A 21,133-nucleotide genomic window follows, 5' to 3' on the forward strand; every position below is an offset into this window, starting at 1 on the left:
GTGGGGGGTGCAGTGCTGTTGAATGCAGTAGGGGTAGTTAGGTGGAAAGCATGGCCAGCCGTAGAAAAATGCTTATTGAAATTCTCAATTATAGTGGGCTTATCGGTGGTGACAGAGTTTCCTATCCTCAGTGCAGTGGGCAGTTGGGAGGAGGTGTTCTTATTCTCCATGGACTTTACAATGTCCCAGAACTTTTTAGAGTTGGAGTTGCACGAAGCAAATTTCTGTTTGAAAAAGCTAGCCTTGGCGTTTCTAACTGCCTGTGTGTATTGGTTTCTAACTTCCCTAAAAAGTTGCATATCGCGGGGGCAGTTCGATGCTAATGCAGAACGCCACAGGATATTTTTGTGTTGGTTAAGGGCAGTCAGGTCTGGGGAGAACCAAGGGCTATATCTGTTCCTGGTTCTAAATTTCTTGAAAGGGGCATGCTTATTTAAGATGGAGAGGAAGGCATTTTAAAAAAATAACCAGGCATCCTCTACTGACGGGATGAGGTCAATATCCTTCCAGGATACCAGGGCCAGGTCGATTAGAAAGGCTTGCTCGTTGAAATGTTTCAGGGAGCGTTTGACAGTGATGAGTGGAGGTCGTTTGACCGCTGACCCATTACGGGTGCAGGCAATGAGGCAGTGATCGCTGAGATCTTGGTTGAAAACAGCAGAGGTGTAATTAGAGGGCACATTGGTTAGGATGATATCTATGAGGGTGCCAGTGTTTGCGGCTTTGGGGTTGTACCTGGTGGGTTCATTAATAATTTGTGTGAGATTGAGGGCATCAAGCTTGGATTGTAGAATGGCTGGGGTGTTAAGCATGTCCCAGTTTAGGTCGCCTAGTAGCACAAGCTCTGAAGATAGATGGGGGGCAATCAGTTCACATATGGTGTCCAGAGCACAGCTAGGGGCCGAGGGGGGTGAATGAATGTGTCACTGAGGTAACTCCTGGAGGGAGGGTATATTTGGGGTTGAGTGCCTTGCTCATCTCCCTACAGTAAAAAAAAAAGTTCATGTGTTGAATTATCATTATTGTGTTTTTGTGTATTGTATTGTGGAGTGATGGGACTAACATACAACCCTTTTATACTACTATATCCCAAAAATGTATACAACTCAATATATACTGACAGACTGTTACCTAAAGCTTGGACTCCACTATTGCACAGGAGTGTAGGCCTTTCAGTATGAACTTGGTCACGACTAGGTGGCACTCATTCACCCTCTCCTCAGTCATCCTTTCACTAGCTGCCAGCGTGAAGGGGCTTTGGGCTTGTCTTTGGCTTGGACCAGTGGTATTATAGGGAGGAATGGGTTGGTTCATTGTGGTGGCAACTTTAACAGAAAAGTAGCAAAATATTTAAATTGGTGATTGTTTAGCTATGGGTGTGTTCATAAACTCAATCAGCTGGCTTATGGTTCCTTTTGATTAGGAACGCATGTTCTCATAATATAATTTTTTTATTTGTACTTTTATTTAACTAGGCAAGTCAATTAACCTCTTACATCTAGACGTTCCGCTAGCGGAACACCTGCTCCAATATCCAATGATGGGCGTGGCGCGAATTACAAATTCCTCAAAAATACAAAAAGTTCAATTTTTCAAACATGACTATTTTACACCATTTTAAAGACAAGACTCTCCTTTATCTAACCACACTGTCCGATTTCAAAAAGGCTTTACAGCGAAAGCAAAACATTAGATTATGTCAGCAGAGTACCCAGCCAGAAATAATCAGACACCCATTTTTCAAGCTAGCATATAATGTCACAAAAAACAAAACCACAGCTAAATGCAGCACTAACCTTTGATGATCTTCATCAGATGACATAGGACATTATGTTAGACAATACATGCATGTTTTGTTCAATCAAATTCATATTTATATCAAAAACCAGCTTTTTACATTAGCATGTGACGTTCAGAACTAGCATTCCCACCGAACACTTCCGGTGAATTTACTAAATTACTCACGATAAACGTTCACAAAAAACATAACAATTATTTTAAGAATTATAGATACAGAACTCCTATGCACTCGCTATGTCCGATTTTAAAATAGCTTTTCGGTGAAAGCACATTTTGCAATATTTTAAGTAGATAGCCCGGCATCACAGGGCTAGCTATTTAGACACCCACCAAGTTTAGCCCTCACCAAAGTCAGATTTACTATAAGAAAAATGTTATTACCTTTGCTGTTCTTCGTCAGAATGCACTCCCAGGACTTCTACTTCAATAACAAATGTTGGTTTGGTTCAAAATAATCCATAGTTATATCCAAATAGCGGCGTTTTGTTCGTGCATTCAAGACACTATCCAAGGGTGACGAAGGGTTACGCGCCCGACAAAAAAATTCTAGTGGGTTAACTGCCTTGTTCAGGGGCAGAACGACAGATTTGTACCTTGTCAGCTCGGGGATTCAAACTTGCAACCTTTCGATTACTAGCCCAACACTCTAACCACTAGGCTACCCTGCCGCCCCACACAGAGTTAACTCCGTGTGTGGGATCTAGGCTGCTAGCATACATACCTAACGTAGATCGGGCAACGAGAGATGAGCTACGAGCTAGGCAGTCAATCTGTGCACTTTCGATAGTTGTTTGGACAGATTGCTTGTGTTTCCGCCATTACAAGCAAAAGTCTTGTTGCACTTGTGGCAACGAGCATTGTCAGCATCGACTCTAGTGACTCTTTTGAACGTTTAGTTCTCTCCGCCATCGTCACTAATTAAGAGCAGGATCTTTTGTGTGTGTGACACAGGCTGCGCGCCAGAGAGATCTCTCTTCTGGATTGGGAATAGCGAAAATGCATCATAGGCGAATGTCTTCATCTTATTGCAAATTAGAAATGGTTGGTGAGATCAAATGTGCAAGATAACGTTTATGTAGCAATAATAGGACATTTATTTTCTTAATTTCTCCTGTACCGAAAGCAGAACCGATAACGTTGGAGCTTATTGATACTACGGTCTTTCATTATTTAGCCCCGGGGCCCGGTTTCAGTACCCATCTGTCACCCCCTGACCTTAGAGATCCCTTTTATTCTCTATTTGGTTAGGTCAGGGTGTGACTAGGGTGGGCAATCTATGTTTTCTATTTCTTTGTTGGCCGGGTATGGTTCCCAATCAGAGGCAGCTGTCTATCGTTGTCTCTGATTGGGGATCATACTTAGGCAGCCTTTTTTCCACCTTTAGTTTGTGGGATCTTGTTTTTGTATAGTTGCTGTGTAGCCTGCAAAACTTTACGTTCGTTTTGTATTTTGTTGTTTTGTCGGTGTTCATTTTAAATAAAAGTAAAATGTTCGCCTACCACGCTGCACCTTGGTCCAATCTGTACGACAAGTGTAACACCATCCCTAATCAGGAAATGGCAGAGCCATTTCTGCATAGTGCATCTTTAACTTTATTAGCAGTAGGCCTATGTTTTGAGAAGTGGAAAATATGTGCACCATAGCCATGGTGCTCAGTGGTCCCATCGTCTCTCGCTCTATCGCTCTCTCTCGTGCTGTGCTGGGCTGACCCTTCAATAATGGCTTGAATATTAATAGGTTAGTCTGAGGAGGTTTTTTTTAGGCAGAGACCATTTTCTCTAGTGCACTCGAGAACAACAGTACAGCGAAGCCTAATCATTACAACAATTATTATAGGTGATGTTTTTATATATAGTTGCACTGGTGCTCCTAAAATAATACGGCAAGTTGCACAGCAAAATATTTAGTAACATATGCGATTAAAATGGTCAGACTTTAGAGCCCTGTGTGAGGGGGGTCCGTGGGTGGCTTTTCACAGTTTATTGGGGGATTCCTCATGTTTTACTAACTGGTAGGAAGAAGTTTGCTCCAAATCGGATGTTACATACTATTATTATCTGAATCCTATCAATTAAAATGGCTAATTTTGGTTGCAATCAATTAGCTTAATTTCTCCAAGATAACATTTTATTTCAACAAAATAATGTTTGAGTAATGCCGATCTCACCTGTTTCTAACTACAGAAACCGTTTCAGAGCAATCTGAGATAGTGGGTGTCATGGCTTGTTGAAATGACATGGAGTGACTCAGCCCTGACATGCGCAGTTGTCAGTGTTACCTCAAGCTGCTGTACGCTACAGCCCTGACATCATTAAGTCAATGTGATTCAGTATAATCCACTGTGGGAGCTAGGACATTGGCAGGTAGAGAAGTGCCAGTCTATCTAATGGGGACTGGAGACTGTACAGTACAGGTAGTGGACACTGTCTCTGAGAGGCTTGCTGAGCTACTGTTTGGCAAATGGCGCATCTGGTCTCAATGCCCGACCTGCAGCCGTCCCTCCGCTTAATTAAGCCCAGTTGCCCTGGCTGTGCCCCCGCTATGCGCCAGGCACCACTAGACAGCCTGCCCTAGGGTACTGCTGCACCGCTAATCCCTAGCTGTGTGGTCGCACTGCTTAATTGGCCTGAGGACAAATCTGTTTATTTGACACTGGGGCTCAGCCTCACCTGGTCTTTCCACCCAGCAGCACAGCAATCAGGTCCCTAAAGTCCCAGGACTGCTGCTTTCCCCTTCCACTGCTCCACTTCACCTTGTCATGTTGTAATACTGTTAAAATTGAGTTGTTTTGACATAGCTACTAACTTGAAAACCACAGGGTTTGGCTCATAGTACTGTAGATGCTGCCGTAGTGGATCCGAAAGAGACAAAGACAAATGGCAAGAAGAGGGCAGCAACAGAGGCTAAAAAGGGATTTCCGTTAGAGTTTTCGGGAGAGTGACACAGAGGATAAAGGCAGAGAATGGGGTCCGTGAAGACGTCTTGGGCATCCGTGAGTAGCTTCAGCAGGCCTCTCCTTAAACACAAAGAATGCAAGAGAGAGTGAGAGGAATGGTAGTATTATCATTCGTCCTTTTACTGGCCAAGCTTTGTGCAACGTGGCATTAAAGCCCCCAGAATCTCTTTCAGACTTCATCCTCATCAAGCTGATATTCCCTCAGGGAAATTAGGGATTAGCTCTTTCTTTTCTTAAGTCAGTTTCCATGCATCATACCCCTCCCCACTCCAACCAAATCAACTCCATTTTGTCCTCCCCACCCTGCTTCTTTAAGCTCTGACTGTCCCTCAGTCCAGTTGGTTCTGAATCGCTCTAGCTATAAGGGGATGAAGTGTATTGTCAAGTGCCACTAGCACTGACTCATGCCCCTGTTAAGATGCTCAGGGGAGGTGGTGAGCCTTACATTTAGAGGTTGTGTTAGAAGGGCCTCTTTCCGCCACATTTTAGGCTATATTTCAAACTGCTTCCAGTCAGTGTCTGTCCTGCATTCTATAACAGCCTTTCATGCTTGCAGTCAGACCTTGCCAATACTGTATGTAATCATGCAGGCAGCACAACAAGACTAGAGCATTTTTCTAATTTGGTTATGCATTTTTTGCAGTAATCTGTTATATAAAATATTTTATTATCTGGGACAGCAACTAGCGAGCTGACATTTTAGTTTTTTCTTCCGCTAGGTTTTTGTGCGTGGTATGTTCACTGGGCATGAAACTGGAAATGTGCAGGTCCAGTGTCCTGTGCAGTACTCCTCACTACTTAGCTGAGGTGCTTGGGGGTGCTGGTGTGGAGGGATTTGCGTTGGACCTCTAGGCGATTTCCTTCCCCTTGCAGAAGAATATACTTCCCCACTATAAGTGCCTTCAGAAAGTATTCACACCCCTTGACTTTTTACACATTTTTGTGTTACAGCCTTAAATTTAAAATCGGATAAATTTAGATTTTTTTGTCACTGGCCTACACACAATACCCTGTAATGTCAAAGTGAAATTATGTTTTTAGAAATTATTGCTGACCCCATTTAGTCGACTGGTCAATTGTTTGGTCGATAGGCTGTTGGTCGACCGAGATTTGATTATTCCAGCAGTCGCAAATATATTTCATTTTTATGGCACGCGAGACACCTGTCTGATTCACGCCTGTCTCAGTGGACTAATCCATTGTGGAGGCCGCGGGGATGGCACACTAGTATTACCAGTAGTACATTTACTGTTCTAATCTACAATGTTTGTTTGGTTAAGGTCATTTCTCTTAATGCATTCGATATATTATTATTACAGTCTTTTACTGTTCTCATTGTCAGAATGGACACGTTGTTTGCGGACCGCACAACCTAGGCTACACTTGTGTGGAAACTTTGTAAAATAGGCCTACCTGATTACTTCTTATCCCTTGCGCAAATAGTCTGCAGCTGTTTCTGTCTGGAGCTTGGGGAAACTCTTGAGTGCCCAGAATATTTTGTACAATGTTGCAAGTTTGCTAGCAAGAGCTTCATGCCGACCAAGTTGATAGTTGATACAATATTTCACGTTCCTTGCAGAGAGGCCATGCATAGCCAATGTGATTTATGGGATATTTATTTTTATCAAGATATTTTCAACCTGCAGGCTGCAACGTTTTTATTTGTTGGATTTATGTAGGCTAGTTTAGCCTAAATAGTTGGTAATGGCAATAGAAGTTACTTTTAGAATTTGTATAAACCACATGATGATGATTTTGAGATACGAATACTTTATTATAAATGAAATGAAACTTCCACGAAAATGTGCACATGAAAAACATAACTGGCATGCAGATCGGTAGAAATGGTAAGATAATTTGGCACTCCAAATAGAAAAGGTTACCGACCCGTAGTGTAGCCTATTACTGGCAGCTTCAGGAGCATAATGGCAGAATCCGCAAGGGGGAGGAGGAGGGTCGGGAACAGGTTTTTTCTTCTGGTTATCTTGATTTCTTTCTCCCTCTTGAGTCATTTGAGTGTCTTAATCTCAGTGTGCTTAAAGCATAAAACAACTCATTAACCTACATATAGGCTAGTCGATATTTTAAAAACACAGGGTGTGTAAATGTATGGAAAAATACACATTTTAAAATGTCTACCAATCGATTGTTTAAAAGAACAGTCGATTCTTGGTCGACCAACATTTTCTTTAGTCGGGGACAGCCCTATTAGAAATGTTTATAAATTCAAATTTTTAGCTGAAATGTCTTGAGTCAATAAGTATTCAACCCCTTTGTTATAGTAAACCTAAATAAGTTTGATTAAAAATGTGCTTAACAAGTCACATAGTAAGTTGCATGGACTCCCTCTGTGTGAAATAAGTGTTTAACAGGATTTTTGAATGACTACATCTCTGTACTCCACACATATGTAAGGTCCCTCCAGTATAGCAATGAATTTCAAAAACGGTTTAAACCACAAAGACCAATAAGGTTTTCTAATGCCTAGCAAATAAGGGCACCTATTGGTAGATAAAATAAAAATACATTGAATACCCCTTTGATCATTATGAAATGATTAATTACACTTTGGATGGTGTATCAATACCCCCAGTCACTACAAAGATACAGGCGTCCTTCCTAACGCCGTTGCCGGAGAAGAAGGAAACCGCTCATGCCAATGGTGACTTTAAAACAGAGTTTAATGGCTGTGGTAGGACATCAACAACATTGTAGTTACTCCACAATACTAACGTAATTGATAGAGTGAAAAGAAGGAAGCCTGTACAGAATAAAAAATACTTCCTCTTTGCAATAAGCCACTAAAGTAATACTGAATACAAAGTGTTATAGTTGGGGCAAATCCAATACAACACATTAGTCAGTACCACGCAATATTTTCAAGCATAGTGGTGGCTGCATCATGTGGGTATAGGTATGCTTGTAATCATTAAGGACTGGGGAGTTTTTCAGGATAAAAAAGAAACGTAATGGAGCTTACAGGCAAAATCCTAAAGAAAAAACAGACACTGGGAGATGAATTCACCTTTCAGCAGGACAATAACACAATCTCCATTGGAGTTGCATACCAAGAAGACTGTGAATGTTCCTGAGTGGCCGAGTTAGTTTTGACTTAAATCTACTTGATAATCTATGGCAAGGCCTGAAAATGGTTGTTTAGTAATGATCAACAAAACATTTGACAGAGCTTGAATCATTTTTAAAAGAATAGTGGGCAAATGTTGCACAATCCAGGTGTGGAAAGCTCGAAAGAGTCACAGCTGTAATTGCTGCCAAAGATGCTTATACAATGTATTGACTCAGGGGTGTGAATACTTATGTAAATGAGTTATCTATATTTCATTTTCAAAAATATACAACTTTCTCTCAACATGTTTTCACTTTGTTATTATGGGATATTGCGTGTAGATGGTTGAAAAATGCATGTAATACTTTTTGAATTCAGGCTGTAACACAACACAATGTGGAATAAGTCAACGGGTATGAATACTTTCTGAAATCCCTCTATATCCTTCTTGCTCCCTGTGCTAGTATAGCACTAGCCTGTGCTAGTATAGCACTAGCCTGTGCTAGTATAGCACTAGCCTCTGCTAGTATAGCACTAGCCTGTGCTAGTATAGCACTAGCCTGTGCCGCAGACTGTGCCACTGGTATCTTCCTCTCCTGCTGACTGTGAGATGCTTGTAGCAGGCCTATAGGTCCATACATGCCTGCAATTGGGGTTGATTAGGTGATGGTAAGGAATGCTGATGTAACACTATATAGGGACGGGCTCATCTTAAAGATTCTCTACTTCCTGGTGCAGAGCTTCAGCCTGTATTGTTCTGGAGGATAGAATGGAGAGACACTTATTTAATGAGACTTCTCCGACTGGGTTATTGCAGACTGCTCTGAGTTATTATGGGAGATTTATTTTAGGGGGCAAAAGCGACCGTTACAGCCAAGTGACAAAAACGAGAGGGGCTCATGCCAGTGTGGAGCTGTGAAGGGATGAAGGGGGGCTTCCTGTTGTCCGTGCCCTCCTACTGCCTTGTGCCCCCCCTCCTCTCCACAGGCAATGGTGACGTCATCATGTAGTCACCATCATCGCCCCATTCGTAAGCCCTTTCTGAGATGAAGCAGCATGTCAGCGCTGTGAAGTGTGTGTTGCGTGCCCTCAGTTACTTTTTCAGGTTATGTTCGCATGTATGATATGGATTAATGCTGCGTGAACTCTGTTTCCCTTTTAATCTGGGTCAAATGTTAGATTAAATGTTAATATGGTGCTGCAGCAGCATCATCATCATCCCTACTCTTGATACAATCCCTCTCTAGGTTCCACTTCAGTGGGCTTTCTTCTTGTGAGCCATCCCATCTCTCTTCTCTCAGACCATTGTTTTTCCAGTGCTGTGCTGGAATTTTCTTTTCACATGGTTCATTTAGAATGTTCTCACTGTACAGTCACACCCCAGTGGTAGTGTAGGCCTACTGCTGGCATGGCATTCTATCCTCCCAGGACCCAGGCTTCCATTTGCCTGTTAATTACTCCCTCTCTCTGTCTCTCTATCCGCTGATTAAAAGAAACAAACCATCTCAGCTGACAGCTGAGTTCAGTTTTAAGTGGATGACAGATCTACAGCTATATACCATTTAAGCATGTATATCCCCCAGTCCAGACCCTTCAATAAAAGCTCTCTAACCACATTTGATGCAGTGGGGGACGACGAAGTGATCAAAGGGTGGGTTGATAATGCCGTTAATGGACTAATTATGCACATACCGAAATGAGGTGTTTTTTTTTCAGATTGTGTTGCACAAATATTGGATAACTATGGCTATTCCGCTGCACTGAGGCTGAACAGAGATGTTTTATTATGATATAGTAGTGTTTTCCCGGGCTATGTAGGTATTGACTGAATTAAGATACTATGTTCCTTCCTGATAGGCCCTCGTTTGCTCTAGGCAAACATGAGTAACTCGGTATGGTTTGCACTTGTATGTTTGTTGATGTAAAGGGGGCTTTGTGGTTGTGGCTGAGCTATGTGCTTGGTGGACACTGACCGGTGACACCAACCTTGCTGCCCTCCTGCTGTGTTAGTGTTTGTGTGTACATACTGTACCAACCTCCTCCACTGCCTAGTGCTGCTGGCTTGGCCCTAGCTTCCTCATTCCTTTCCCTCTCCCTCAGTCCTGTAGTAGAATTCCTTAGGGAACACCTCCCACCTGGGTTTGAGCTTGACTGGGCTGAGCTAGGCTGTGAACCATGGTACACAACAATACAGCATGTGGCTGAGACGTTATCAGTTTTGTTCAGCCACACCCACCTATACCCTGTATAGGCCCTCCCTCTGGCTGTGTGGGGATACACTCAGATCTCATTCAGCAGGGAGATAACATTGTGGATCATACAGGTAACTGGCAAAATAAAGGAAACACTAACGTAGTGTCTTAATAGGGCATTGGGCCGCCAGAACAGCTTCAATGCACCTTGACATAGATTCTACAAGTGTCTGGAACTCTATTGGAGGAATGCCACATCATTCTTCCACGAGAAATTCCATCATTTGGTGTTTTGTTGATGGTGGTGGAAAATGCTGTCTCAGGCGCCGCTCCAGAATCTCTCTTAAGTCTTTAATTGGGTTGATCTGGTGTCTCTCTCTCACACACACACACACACACACACACACACACACACACACACACACTTTATACCCCCTTTGCTCCTTTGAGACCCCTCTTTCAAAGTCACTGGGATCTCTTCTAGGAATGGTAGACAAAAATATGTAATTTACATAAGCATTCACACTCCTGAGTCAGTGCATGTTAGAATCACCTTATGCAGTGATTACAGCTGTGAGTCTTTCTGGGTAAGTCTCTGAGAACTTTGCACAACTGGAATGTACAATATTTTCCCATTCTTTAAGTTATTCATGCTCTGTCAAATTGTTTGTCGATCATTGCAAGACAACCATTTTCAAGTCTTGCCATGAGTCAAAACTGTAACTCGGACACTCAGGAACATTCACTGTCTTCTTGGTAAGCAACTCCAGTGTAGATTTGGCCTTGTGTTTTAGGTTCTTGTCCTGCTGAAAGGTGAATTCATCTCCCAGTGTCTGTTGGAAAGCAGACTGAACCAGGTTTTCCTCTAGGATTTTGCCTGTACTTAGCTCCATTCTGTTTCTTTTTTTATCCTGAAAAACTCCCCAGTCCTGAAAGGAGTAATTAAGCTCTTCCCTCACCTGAATTATACAGTGTCAGTGTTACATGATCTAATGTTCCCTCTTTCTCTCCACAGTATCTGGAGGGGTCCTAATGTAAACTGTGTGGACAGCACTGGATACACTCCTCTACACCATGCTGCCCTAAATGGACACAGGTCGGTCTATAGCAAGTCCTGTTCTTTTGTCATGGGAGTTTAGATTGATTGCCATTGGTGTGAGTTGGGGCCACCCTGTGTGAAATGCGGGGCTTGACATTAACTTTTTTTCCACTTGTCCATTGAGCAAAACGGTGACTGAAAAGTTTGTTTCAGCAAGGAACCACTTCTCAAATTACAATTAATTATTATCACTGGTATTAACAATGCAAGGCTGTTGGTCTCTGATCCCATGGATTATATCTCCTGCCGTTGTGGCCTTGAGCAAGTCACCTCACAAAGTAAAATACTGTGCTGATAGGCTACTGTATAACATGTATGTTGTCAACCCTTCACCTGGAGAGCTACTGGGTCTGCAGGCTTTTGATCCAACCCTGCTTAAACATACCCGAGTCAGCTTATCAAGGGACTCTTAAGCAGATTATTCTTTACAATGTTAGTGCAGGGCTGGAGCCAAAGCCTGCACACCCAGTAGCTCTCCTGGACTCTCCTGGAGGATTGTTGGCCACTCTGCAACATTACAGTTACAACCACCCAATGCTTTTTTTGTCTTCATAAAATAATTCCCTCATTCAAAGAACGAGGAATCAAATGGCTGAGGTGGGTGACTTTAAAGTAAGGTAGCTAACTAAGACATTTTCAGGGGAGATCTTGACAGCATATGAGTTACTTGTCAAATAGGCTATCCTAAGATTATAATTTTTTTACGATGTCAGAATTGCATGGCCAATAGAGGAAAATCCCAGCATTCCAACTGTGTCAGAATTATTTCACCCGGTTTTGAGCGTTTTACAACCCGAGTATGCAGCATTAGTTTCATCTGCACACCCGTATCAACTGTGTGACGGACATTTGTGGTTGTACACAAGTGACTGTGGGAAGTTGTTTCGGACATTGGATATGACAATAAGATGAATACATGCTAATACCTAAATAGTTAACCAGCAAGATAACCAGCCAAACTACACAATATGTTTGTCTGATGTTTATAATTATTTGACCTCCTCCAGGCTCGCTTTAATTTAAAAAAAACGCATCTTGTGACTGCGTGATTGAAAGACCGCTCGTGCCTGTCAATGCAGGCCTACAATAATTATTTGCCGACGCACTCTGCAGAGATTGGGAGGACAGTGTGCAACACATCGCATCCACATTTTTTACGTGTTCATTTGGACAACTTAAATCTATAATCTGCTTGTCCAACACTGTGTTTTACTTGCCCCTGGCAAGAGGACAAGCATTAATGTTGAGCCCTGAAATGCTAGAATTATGTGGTTAACAATGACACAGTTTACTGTCAACATCACCTACATAATGAACATGTTCAACTCTTCTGACCCCGTTTGTCCCATCCGCAGTGAGGTAGTGGAGGCGCTGCTACGTAACGAGGCCTTGACCAACATCGCTGACAATAAGGGCTGCTACCCCCTGCACCTGGCCGCGTGGAAGGGGGACCAAAGGATCGTCAGGCTACTCATTCACCAAGGCCCCTCACACCCCAAACTCAACGAGCAGGTCTGACTTCCCCCTACTACCTGTAGCTCCCTTTTCACTATCCATGTTCCCCTTTCCCACACCTCAATGAATCAGTCTTCCTCTGCTCAGAGTAGCAATGTTTTTTGTTTTTTTAATCAATCTGATCTGTGTATGAGAAGGAAGGAACAGGTCTGTGCAGTTAACGTTTCATAACTCGCTAACTAGTCAGTGAACTCTAGTGTTACTTCCTGTTAGTCACATGCAGTTTTAAAGAGCGAGATCTGGCCAATACAGCTCATCATTTATTTACACTTTTGACATCGCTGAGCTCCTTTCTATAGAATTGATTATTTAACTAAGTACGATGTGGACGGTCGACTCGACTCGCTCTGTCTGTGGTTTGCCGAAACCATTCGCCTTTCTTTGAGAATTGCATTTTGTAGAATACAGTATGGCATAGCTTGTTTTTTCAGTGCAAGACCATACACATTAACTGCATTGCAGCATGAGTTCAAATGCACTAATATTTGTTTTGAAGTGACTAGACGCCAGCCAAGTGAATGTGTCTTGATTGATCTGTTTATGTTGTAATGTGTTAGAACCAGGCATGGTGTGTAGAGACTGCTAACTGCACAACCACCAGCAGCACCTTCAGATTTTAACCTGTCCTGTCTGTGATCTCAGTATCTTTACCATTTGGGAAGAAATGACCCATTATGAGGCAATGGAACAAGTGAAATCATAGCCATAAAGTTTACCATCACTGTAGTACTTACCAATAGTACTTCAGAGACATTTGAGTGTATTAGACTCCCAGTTTGCAGCCATGTTAATGTATTTCTTTGATCCATGGCCATCACATTTCGTGTCATTTCTCTTCACCACTATGCCTGTTCATAAACACCTGTTCATTCATTAACTCAACTTTGTTCATATTTCTGTTCATTTATTTTGATACATTTTTGCAACTGACTGTCATTCATTGTCTGTATGTGAGTGAAAAACCATTGCCTCATCTATCTTCCCTCCTAGAGCTCCTCTGTAGAGCACAAAGAGTTGAAACGCTGTGGGCCCTTTGACCTACATATTAATGCCAAGGTGTGTACACAGACAGACAAACAGACAGACAGACAGACTTCGCTATTAGGCTCTTTCCTGCTTCCAAAGTATGCACACAGCTAGTTGCGCACCAGCTGTTCGCCATGCTTGGGTTTGATGCTTGGGTTTGATGCTTGGGTTTGATGCTTGGGTTTGATGCTGAGCTTGCACTGCCGGTCTGTTTCAAAGATAAGAGAACTGGACACTGACTTTTTTACTTTTTCTGGGCACATTTCTTTTGATTTCTTGGGGTTCTTTCTCTAGATAATTTCACCTTCTGGCAAAATAAATAGTGGGAGTACGCTGTACCGGTAAAACATGAGCTTGTCACGATAATTAAAACAAAAATGTCAACAAACTGTAGGCTATTACAATAATTTTGATCATTACCGCATGTCAAAGGCATGAAAAATGAGCAAATGAACTTGAAAACGGGTGGATTTGATTTACAGTACCAGTCAAAAGTTCGGACATACCTACTCATTCAAGGGTTTTTCTTTATTTTTACTATTTTCTACATTGTATAATAATAGTGAAGACATCAAAACTACGACATAACCCATTGAATCATGTAGTAACCCAAAAAGTGTTAAACATATCAAAATATATTTTCGATTTTAGATTCTTCAAAGTAGCCACCCTTTGTCTGGAAGACAGCTTTGCACACTCTTGGCATTCTCTCAACCAGCTTCATGGGGGAATGCTTTCCAACAGTCTTGAAGGAGTTCCCACATATGCTTAGCACTTGTTGGCTGCTTTTCCTTCCGTCTGCGGTCCAACTCATCCCAAACCATCTCAATTAGGTTGAGGTCAGGTGATTGTGGAGGCCAGGTCATCTGATGCAGCACTCCATCACTCTCCTTGGTCAAATAGTCCTTACACAGCCTGAAGGTGTGTTTTGGGTCATTGTCCTGTTGAAAAACAAATGATAGTCCCACTAAGCGCAAACCAAATGGAATGGTGTATCGCTGCAGAATGCTGTGGTAGCCATGCTGGTTAAGTGTGCATGACAATGTCACCAGCAAAGCACCCCTACACCATCACACCTCCTCCTCCATGTTTCACGGTGGGAACCACACATGCAGAGATCATCCGTTCACCTACTCTGCGTCTCTCAAAACACGGCGGTAGGAACCAAAAATATCAAATTTGGACTCATCAGGCTAAAGGACAGATTTCCACCTGTCTAATGTCCATTGCTTGTGTTTCTTGGCCCAAGCAAGCCTCGAACAGTTGATGTTGAGATGTCTCTGTTACTTGAACACTGTGAAGCATTTATTTGGGCAGCAATTTCTGAGGCTGGTTACTCTAATGAACTTATCTTCTGCAGCAGAGGTAACTCTGGGTCTTCCTTTCCTGTGGTGGTCTTCATGAGAGCCAGTTTCATCAAAGCGCTTGATGGTTTTTGCGACTGCACTTGAAGAAACGTTCAAAGTTCTTGACATTTTCCGTATTGACTGACCTTCATGTCTTAAAGTTATGATGGACTGTCGTTTATCTTTGCTTATTTGAGCTGTTCTTTCCATAATATTGACTTGGTCTTTTACCAGATAGGGCCATCTTCTGTATACCACCCCTACCTTGTCACAACACAACTGATTGGTTCAAACGCATTAAGAAGACAAGACATTCCACAAATCTAACTTTTAACAAGGCACACCTGTTAATTGAAATGCATTCCAGGTGACTGAAGCTGGTTGAAAGAATGCCAAGAGTGTGCAAAGCTGTCAAAGGCAAAGGGTGTCTAGTTTGAAGAATAGCAAATATAAAATAACACTTTTTTTGGTTATTGCATGATTCCATATGTGTTATTTCATAGTTTTGATGTCTTCACTATTATTCTAGAATGTAGAAAATAGTCAAAATAAAGACAAACCCTTGAATGAGTAGGTGTGTCCAAACTTTGACTGGTACTGTATATCTATCCTACACTCCAAAATGCATTGTAGTTTGACCAGAACACTGACATTTTGCCAAGGCAGAGATGATTGGCCGAAACCAAGATGCGTGTGGACAGCAGTAGACACATACATTCTGGCCTAATGACAATCGCCAAATGTCCTTACACTTTCTGGTGTTTTGTGTAACAGATGTCTCTTTCCATTCACCACTGTTCGGAGGCTAGAAATATGTTGTGAGTGGATGAACGTGCGCGGGTAGCCTAGTAAAGGAGCCTTCTGAACGGATTGTTTGACAAACAGATGAATCATAACTGGTTGGGTTTATGCCACAATAAAAGGTAATACATTTTAAATTATACATATTTTCGACTAGGCCCACAGAGATCATACTAACATTATACAGTATTTGTAATTATATGATTAGGCCCATAAAACATTTTTGAGGTCCGTACCGGGAATAAATTCATTCTACTTTCACCCCTACCTTCTAGTTACTGAGAAGTAATTGTTAAAGGTGAATTTGCGATGTTATTACTGTTGCTGCTGCTGTTGTTCCATAGTCCGTTGTTCTGTTTACACAGTCAAATGACGTTGAAGGACTTTGATGTGCGTCTCTTTGGGATCATCCTCTCTCATTAGTCATGAATATGAATGAATCCCTTGGGGACAGAATAGGGATGTGGCGGTCATGACATTTTGTCAGCCGATTATTGTCATGCAAAAGACTGCCCGTGTCATGGTAATTGCCGCTAATTAACATAAACATGTTTAGAATATCCAGGTCTCCACACGTACAAGCTGCTGATGCGTCTTTTGAACATCTACATTTAAAAAAGTATAATAAACCAATTGAATATACAACATCACAATAAATCCATGATTTGATTTAGAATGGCCCTTTATCACAGGCAGGGGAAAAAGACATGTCACCTGCATCTACTTGAATAGTGAATGGAGGCTGCGCGCTTTCCTGCGAGTCCTTTTTTCAATGATGCCCGGTAGGCTACTTTGGTTTTACAGCGGAGCATGTGTTTACTATGAGCAGTTGAGAATGAAATATAACACTTATTTCACTCCACACATCAACCACATTCTCTCTCTCTCTCTCTCTCTCTCTCTCTCTCTCTGCAAGACACGGGATATTCTGCCCAAACTCTATGCCATGGGGGCTCCAACCTTGTTCCTGCAGCTAACCAGTGCTTCATTTGGGAAACCAGGTGAAATCTGTTGGGGAACATCGATATTAACATGTTTTCTCAACAAAACATATTTCACTGAACTGTTGGGGAACATCGATATTAACATGTTTTCTCAACAAAACATATTTCACTGAACTGTTGACAGCCCCCCTGCGCGCTGGAGAAAGGAATAAAGGAGAGAGAGAGGAGGAGATGGAAACATGGTAGTGAGATATTCTATATAGCTAATGGGAATGTGGCACCCAATTGATTAGGAAAATATACAAAAAATCCTTATTACTAGGCTGAACAAAATCAAATACGAATTGAATAATTGTAGGCTAACTGTAAACCGCCCTGCACGATCAATGAACCAACAGCATGGCTTCGGCTATATGTTCTCTCCGACACATGGATAAACATTTTAGAGCGGAGCATAAGGTAACCAGTCCAGCCAATATGCATGATAATATAGTCCACACTCAAAGGTGATTACTCAAATGTGTTTAATGTTGGAGTATAGGCTAGACCAATGTATGTACCAAAGACACCTTAAATCACTTTTGTTTTATGTTTTTCTGCCCTGTGTAATATGCGGTAGAATTGTATTTCGGGCTTGGGCTCATAAGCCTATGCATTAGCATGCATCATCTCTAATGTTCTCTGCTCATATGCATAAGCACTGGGTGTTTTGAATGAATCATCACCTTAGAAAGGCTTTAAAACAACATCCACCACAACCATGTTTTACACTGTTTCAACCTGCTGTTGAACTTCAACCTTCAAACTGATCATCACAGTAAGGTGAGTTTTAGAGTAGTTTAGGCCTTCCCATTGCATTTGCATTGATGTCAGAGTGGTTAGAGGGACAATAGAACCATGAGTACCAGGCCATAAGAACCCGATGGAGGGACAATAGAACCCTGAGTACCAGCCCATTAGAACCTGAAGGAGGGACAATAGAACCCTGAGTACCAGCCCATTAGAACCTGAAGGAGGGACAATAGAACCCTGAGTACCAGGCCATTAGGACCTGAAGGAGGGACAATAGAACCCTGAGGACCAGGCCATTAGAACCTGAAGGAGGGACAATAGAACCCTGAGTACCAGGCCATTAGTACCTGAAGGAGGGACAATTGAGCCCTGAGTACCAGGCCATTAGGACCTGATGGAGGGACAATCGAGCCCTGAGGACCAGGCCATTAGAACCCGAAGGAGGGACAATAGAACCCTGAGGACCAGGCCATTAGAACCTGAAGGAGGGACAATAGAACCCTGAGTACCAGGCCATTAGTACCTGAAGGAGGGACAATAGAACCCTGAGTACCAGGCCATTAGGACCTGATGGAGGGACAATCGAGCCCTGAGGACCAGGCCATTAGAACCCGAAGGAGGGACAATAGAACCCTGAGGACCAGGCCATTAGAACCCGAAGGAGGGACAATAGAACCCTGAGGACCAGGCCATTAGAACCTGAAGGAGGGACAATAGAACCCTGAGTACCAGGCCATTAGTACCTGAAGGAGGGACAATAGAACCCTGAGGACCAGGCCATTAGGACCTGAAGGAGGGACAATAGAACGCTGAGTACAAGCCCATTAGAACCTGAAGGAGGGACAATAGAACCCTGAGTACCAGGCCATTAGGACCTGATGGAGGGACAATAGAACCCTGAGTACCAGGCCATTGGAACCTGAAGGAGGGACAATAGAGCCCTGAGGACCAGGCCATTAGGACCTGATGGAGGGACAATAGAGCCCTGAGGACCAGGCCATTAGGACCTGATGGAGGGACAATAGAGCCCTGAGGACCAGGCCATTAGGACCTGATGGAGGGACAATAGAGCCCTGAGGACCAGGCCATTAGAACCTGAAGGAGGTACAATAGAGCCCTGAGGACCAGGCCATTAGGACCTGAAGGAGGGACAATAGAGCCCTGAGGACCAGGCCATTAGGACCTGATGGAGGGACGATAGAGCCCTGAGGACCAGGCCATTAGAACCTGAAGGAGGGACGATAGAACCCTGAGTACCAGGCCATTAGGACCTGATGGAGGGACAATAGAGCCCTGAGGACCAGGCCATTAGAACCTGAAGGAGGGACAATAGAGCCCTGAGGACCAGGCCATTAGGACCTGAAGGAGGGACAATAGAGCCCTGAGGACCAGGCCATTAGGACCTGATGGAGGGACAATAGAGCCCTGAGGACCAGGCCATTAGGACCTGATGGAGGGACAATAGAGCCCTGAGTACCAGGCCATTAGAACCTGAAGGAGGGACAATAGAACCCTGAGTACCAGGCCATTAGGACCTGATGGAGGGACAATAGAGCCCTGAGGACCAGGCCATTAGGACCTGATGGAGGGACAATAGAGCCCTGAGTACCAGGCCATTAGGACCTGAAGGAGGGACAATAGAACCCTGAGGACCAGGCCATTAGGACCTGATGGAGGGACAATAGAGCCCTGAGGACCAGGCCATTAGGACCTGATGGTAGTTAGCAAGTCGGGTACTACCAAAGCATGTCCAGAGTGCATAAAAGGAGATTACCGTGCCTTAACAGTCATGTGGAATTTTGCTGCGGTGATACGGTCACTGCACAGCCCTAGGACAGAACCACAACTTGGAATGGATGCATGTTTATCCATCGTTACGATGACATTTTAGTGACGTAGGTGCTGTGTGTCCTGAGTCATTTCTGACCTGTGCCTGTTCCTTGGTGTTGCTGTTTACATTTTACTTTGTGCACTAGACATGTACGTGCTCATGTTTGTCGAGGGTCATTTATGTCCTGCTGTATGTGTAGAAGCACCATGAACATTCCATCTAGCCTAATGACAGAGGCAATGTCACATTCACACCAAACTGAGGCTAACACCATCACTGGAGTGTTGAGAGTTCAAAGCTTGTGTTTTGTGGAAAGCATCCTGAAATGAAACTCTATGAAATTGGGTCACATTTCCTCAGCGCTAACTTTAGCGTCTTAGTTTTGGGTGCCTTAAAGCGACATGCAGAATATGTTTTACCAAAAACTGCATCATGGTGTTGGGACCATCAAACATGTATAATTAATGCTCTTCTTAATGCAAACATTTTTATTTGTGGTTTAGTTGACAGACTGACCAGTTGCCATCTGTGGAGGTTAGCTTCTCTGTTGGTTTTGGAATACAGTAGTATCGGGTCCAATACCCGGCCACAGCAGACCTAAATAATGGATAAGCTGTAATGAATACACTGCAAATCAGAAACATGGATGGATGCTGGCTGAATGGATGCTCTGGCAGTGGTCACAGTGGTGGTTATTGTGATGGCATCATGTGATTGGGGATCTCTCTCTGGGTTGCCCCACGGAACTTTCCAGTTCCTACCATCTCAGTAGTGTTGTTAGAACCATAGAACATCTTCCAAGGAGAGGGAGCTTCTCTGTGTACCTGTCTCTTTACATCAATGTCAGGCAGAGTGTGCTCTCTGCTGAGTGTGTGTGTCCATCTCCCTCTCTGTTTTTCTGCATGCGAGTCTGTACCACTATGGAAGAGAGCAAGGGAGAGGCGGGCCGTTGTCATGGTAACCGTGCCACGGCTGATTGGTCGTGCAGCAGCGGTGACTGACCCAGTGGAACACGGACCTGAAGTTAGCTAGCTAGAGATGCTAGGGGCAGTTGTGGGCATGGATTTATGGAGGAGGGGCCTTTAAGTGCAGGCTCTCCCCCTCGGGGATGCGCCGTAGCTCAGCCTGGACACCGCTCCGACAGCCCCTCTCTCTGTCCTCATGGCCCCGTGCTGCCCAGCTCTAATGTTTATTCAGCTTTGATACAGCAACGCTCTCACAGTGTTAACGTCTCCAATTGGCTTGCCACTTTGATGATATTCCAATAGTGCCCCAATAAGGAAAAGCGATTCATCAAAAATGCGGTAAAGAGGTCAAACAAACTCGACCACGTGGGGGAAAGATCCCGAAACTCCTCATTGCCCCAATACTTGTTCTTGTCCTCGTCACCAATCAGCTGCATTACAGTTAAAAACCACTTTGACTACCACCACCGATTTCTGAATGCTAGCTATGCTAACCAACTCATACGAACAGGAGTTAGCATTTAGCAATCACTTCTTTTAAACCTGAAAAGGGACAGCTTCTAAATGTTTTGCAGCGAAAAAAGTCCAATTTTGATATATTTGGCTGAACTAACCACGTTGTGGCCCTTTTACGAATATCCAGATTTGTTGAATGTGTGCCAATATGGTCAATGGAATGGTCTGCATTCCATTGACTCCTTTCCACATCCGTGGAAGCTTGATTGTGCCCCCAGGGAGCCCCTCTCATCCGGACTGACCTAGATAACCTAGATTTGTCTGTTAATATTGATCTGGGGAC

General features: G+C 43.3%; 1 protein-coding gene across 8 annotated transcripts in view; it reads left to right on the forward strand.

Moving 5' to 3' along the window:
* Positions 1–21,133, forward strand: part of LOC115168138 (ankyrin repeat and SAM domain-containing protein 1A) — a 119,024-nt gene that overhangs the window by 27,155 nt on the left and 70,736 nt on the right. For 7 of the 8 annotated variants that reach the window (XM_029723111.1, XM_029723109.1, XM_029723110.1 and 4 more), the window contains exons 2-4: positions 11,031–11,111; positions 12,470–12,626; positions 13,620–13,685. In XM_029723111.1, the coding sequence (XP_029578971.1) occupies positions 11,031–11,111; positions 12,470–12,626; positions 13,620–13,685 (304 nt within the window). The remainder of the gene's footprint in view (positions 1–11,030; positions 11,112–12,469; positions 12,627–13,619; positions 13,686–21,133) is intronic. The other variant, XM_029723114.1, reaches the window with a different exon arrangement.

This window comes from Salmo trutta, chromosome 30, assembly GCF_901001165.1.
Source record: "Salmo trutta chromosome 30, fSalTru1.1, whole genome shotgun sequence".
In the NCBI taxonomy this organism is placed as follows: domain Eukaryota; kingdom Metazoa; phylum Chordata; class Actinopteri; order Salmoniformes; family Salmonidae; genus Salmo; species Salmo trutta.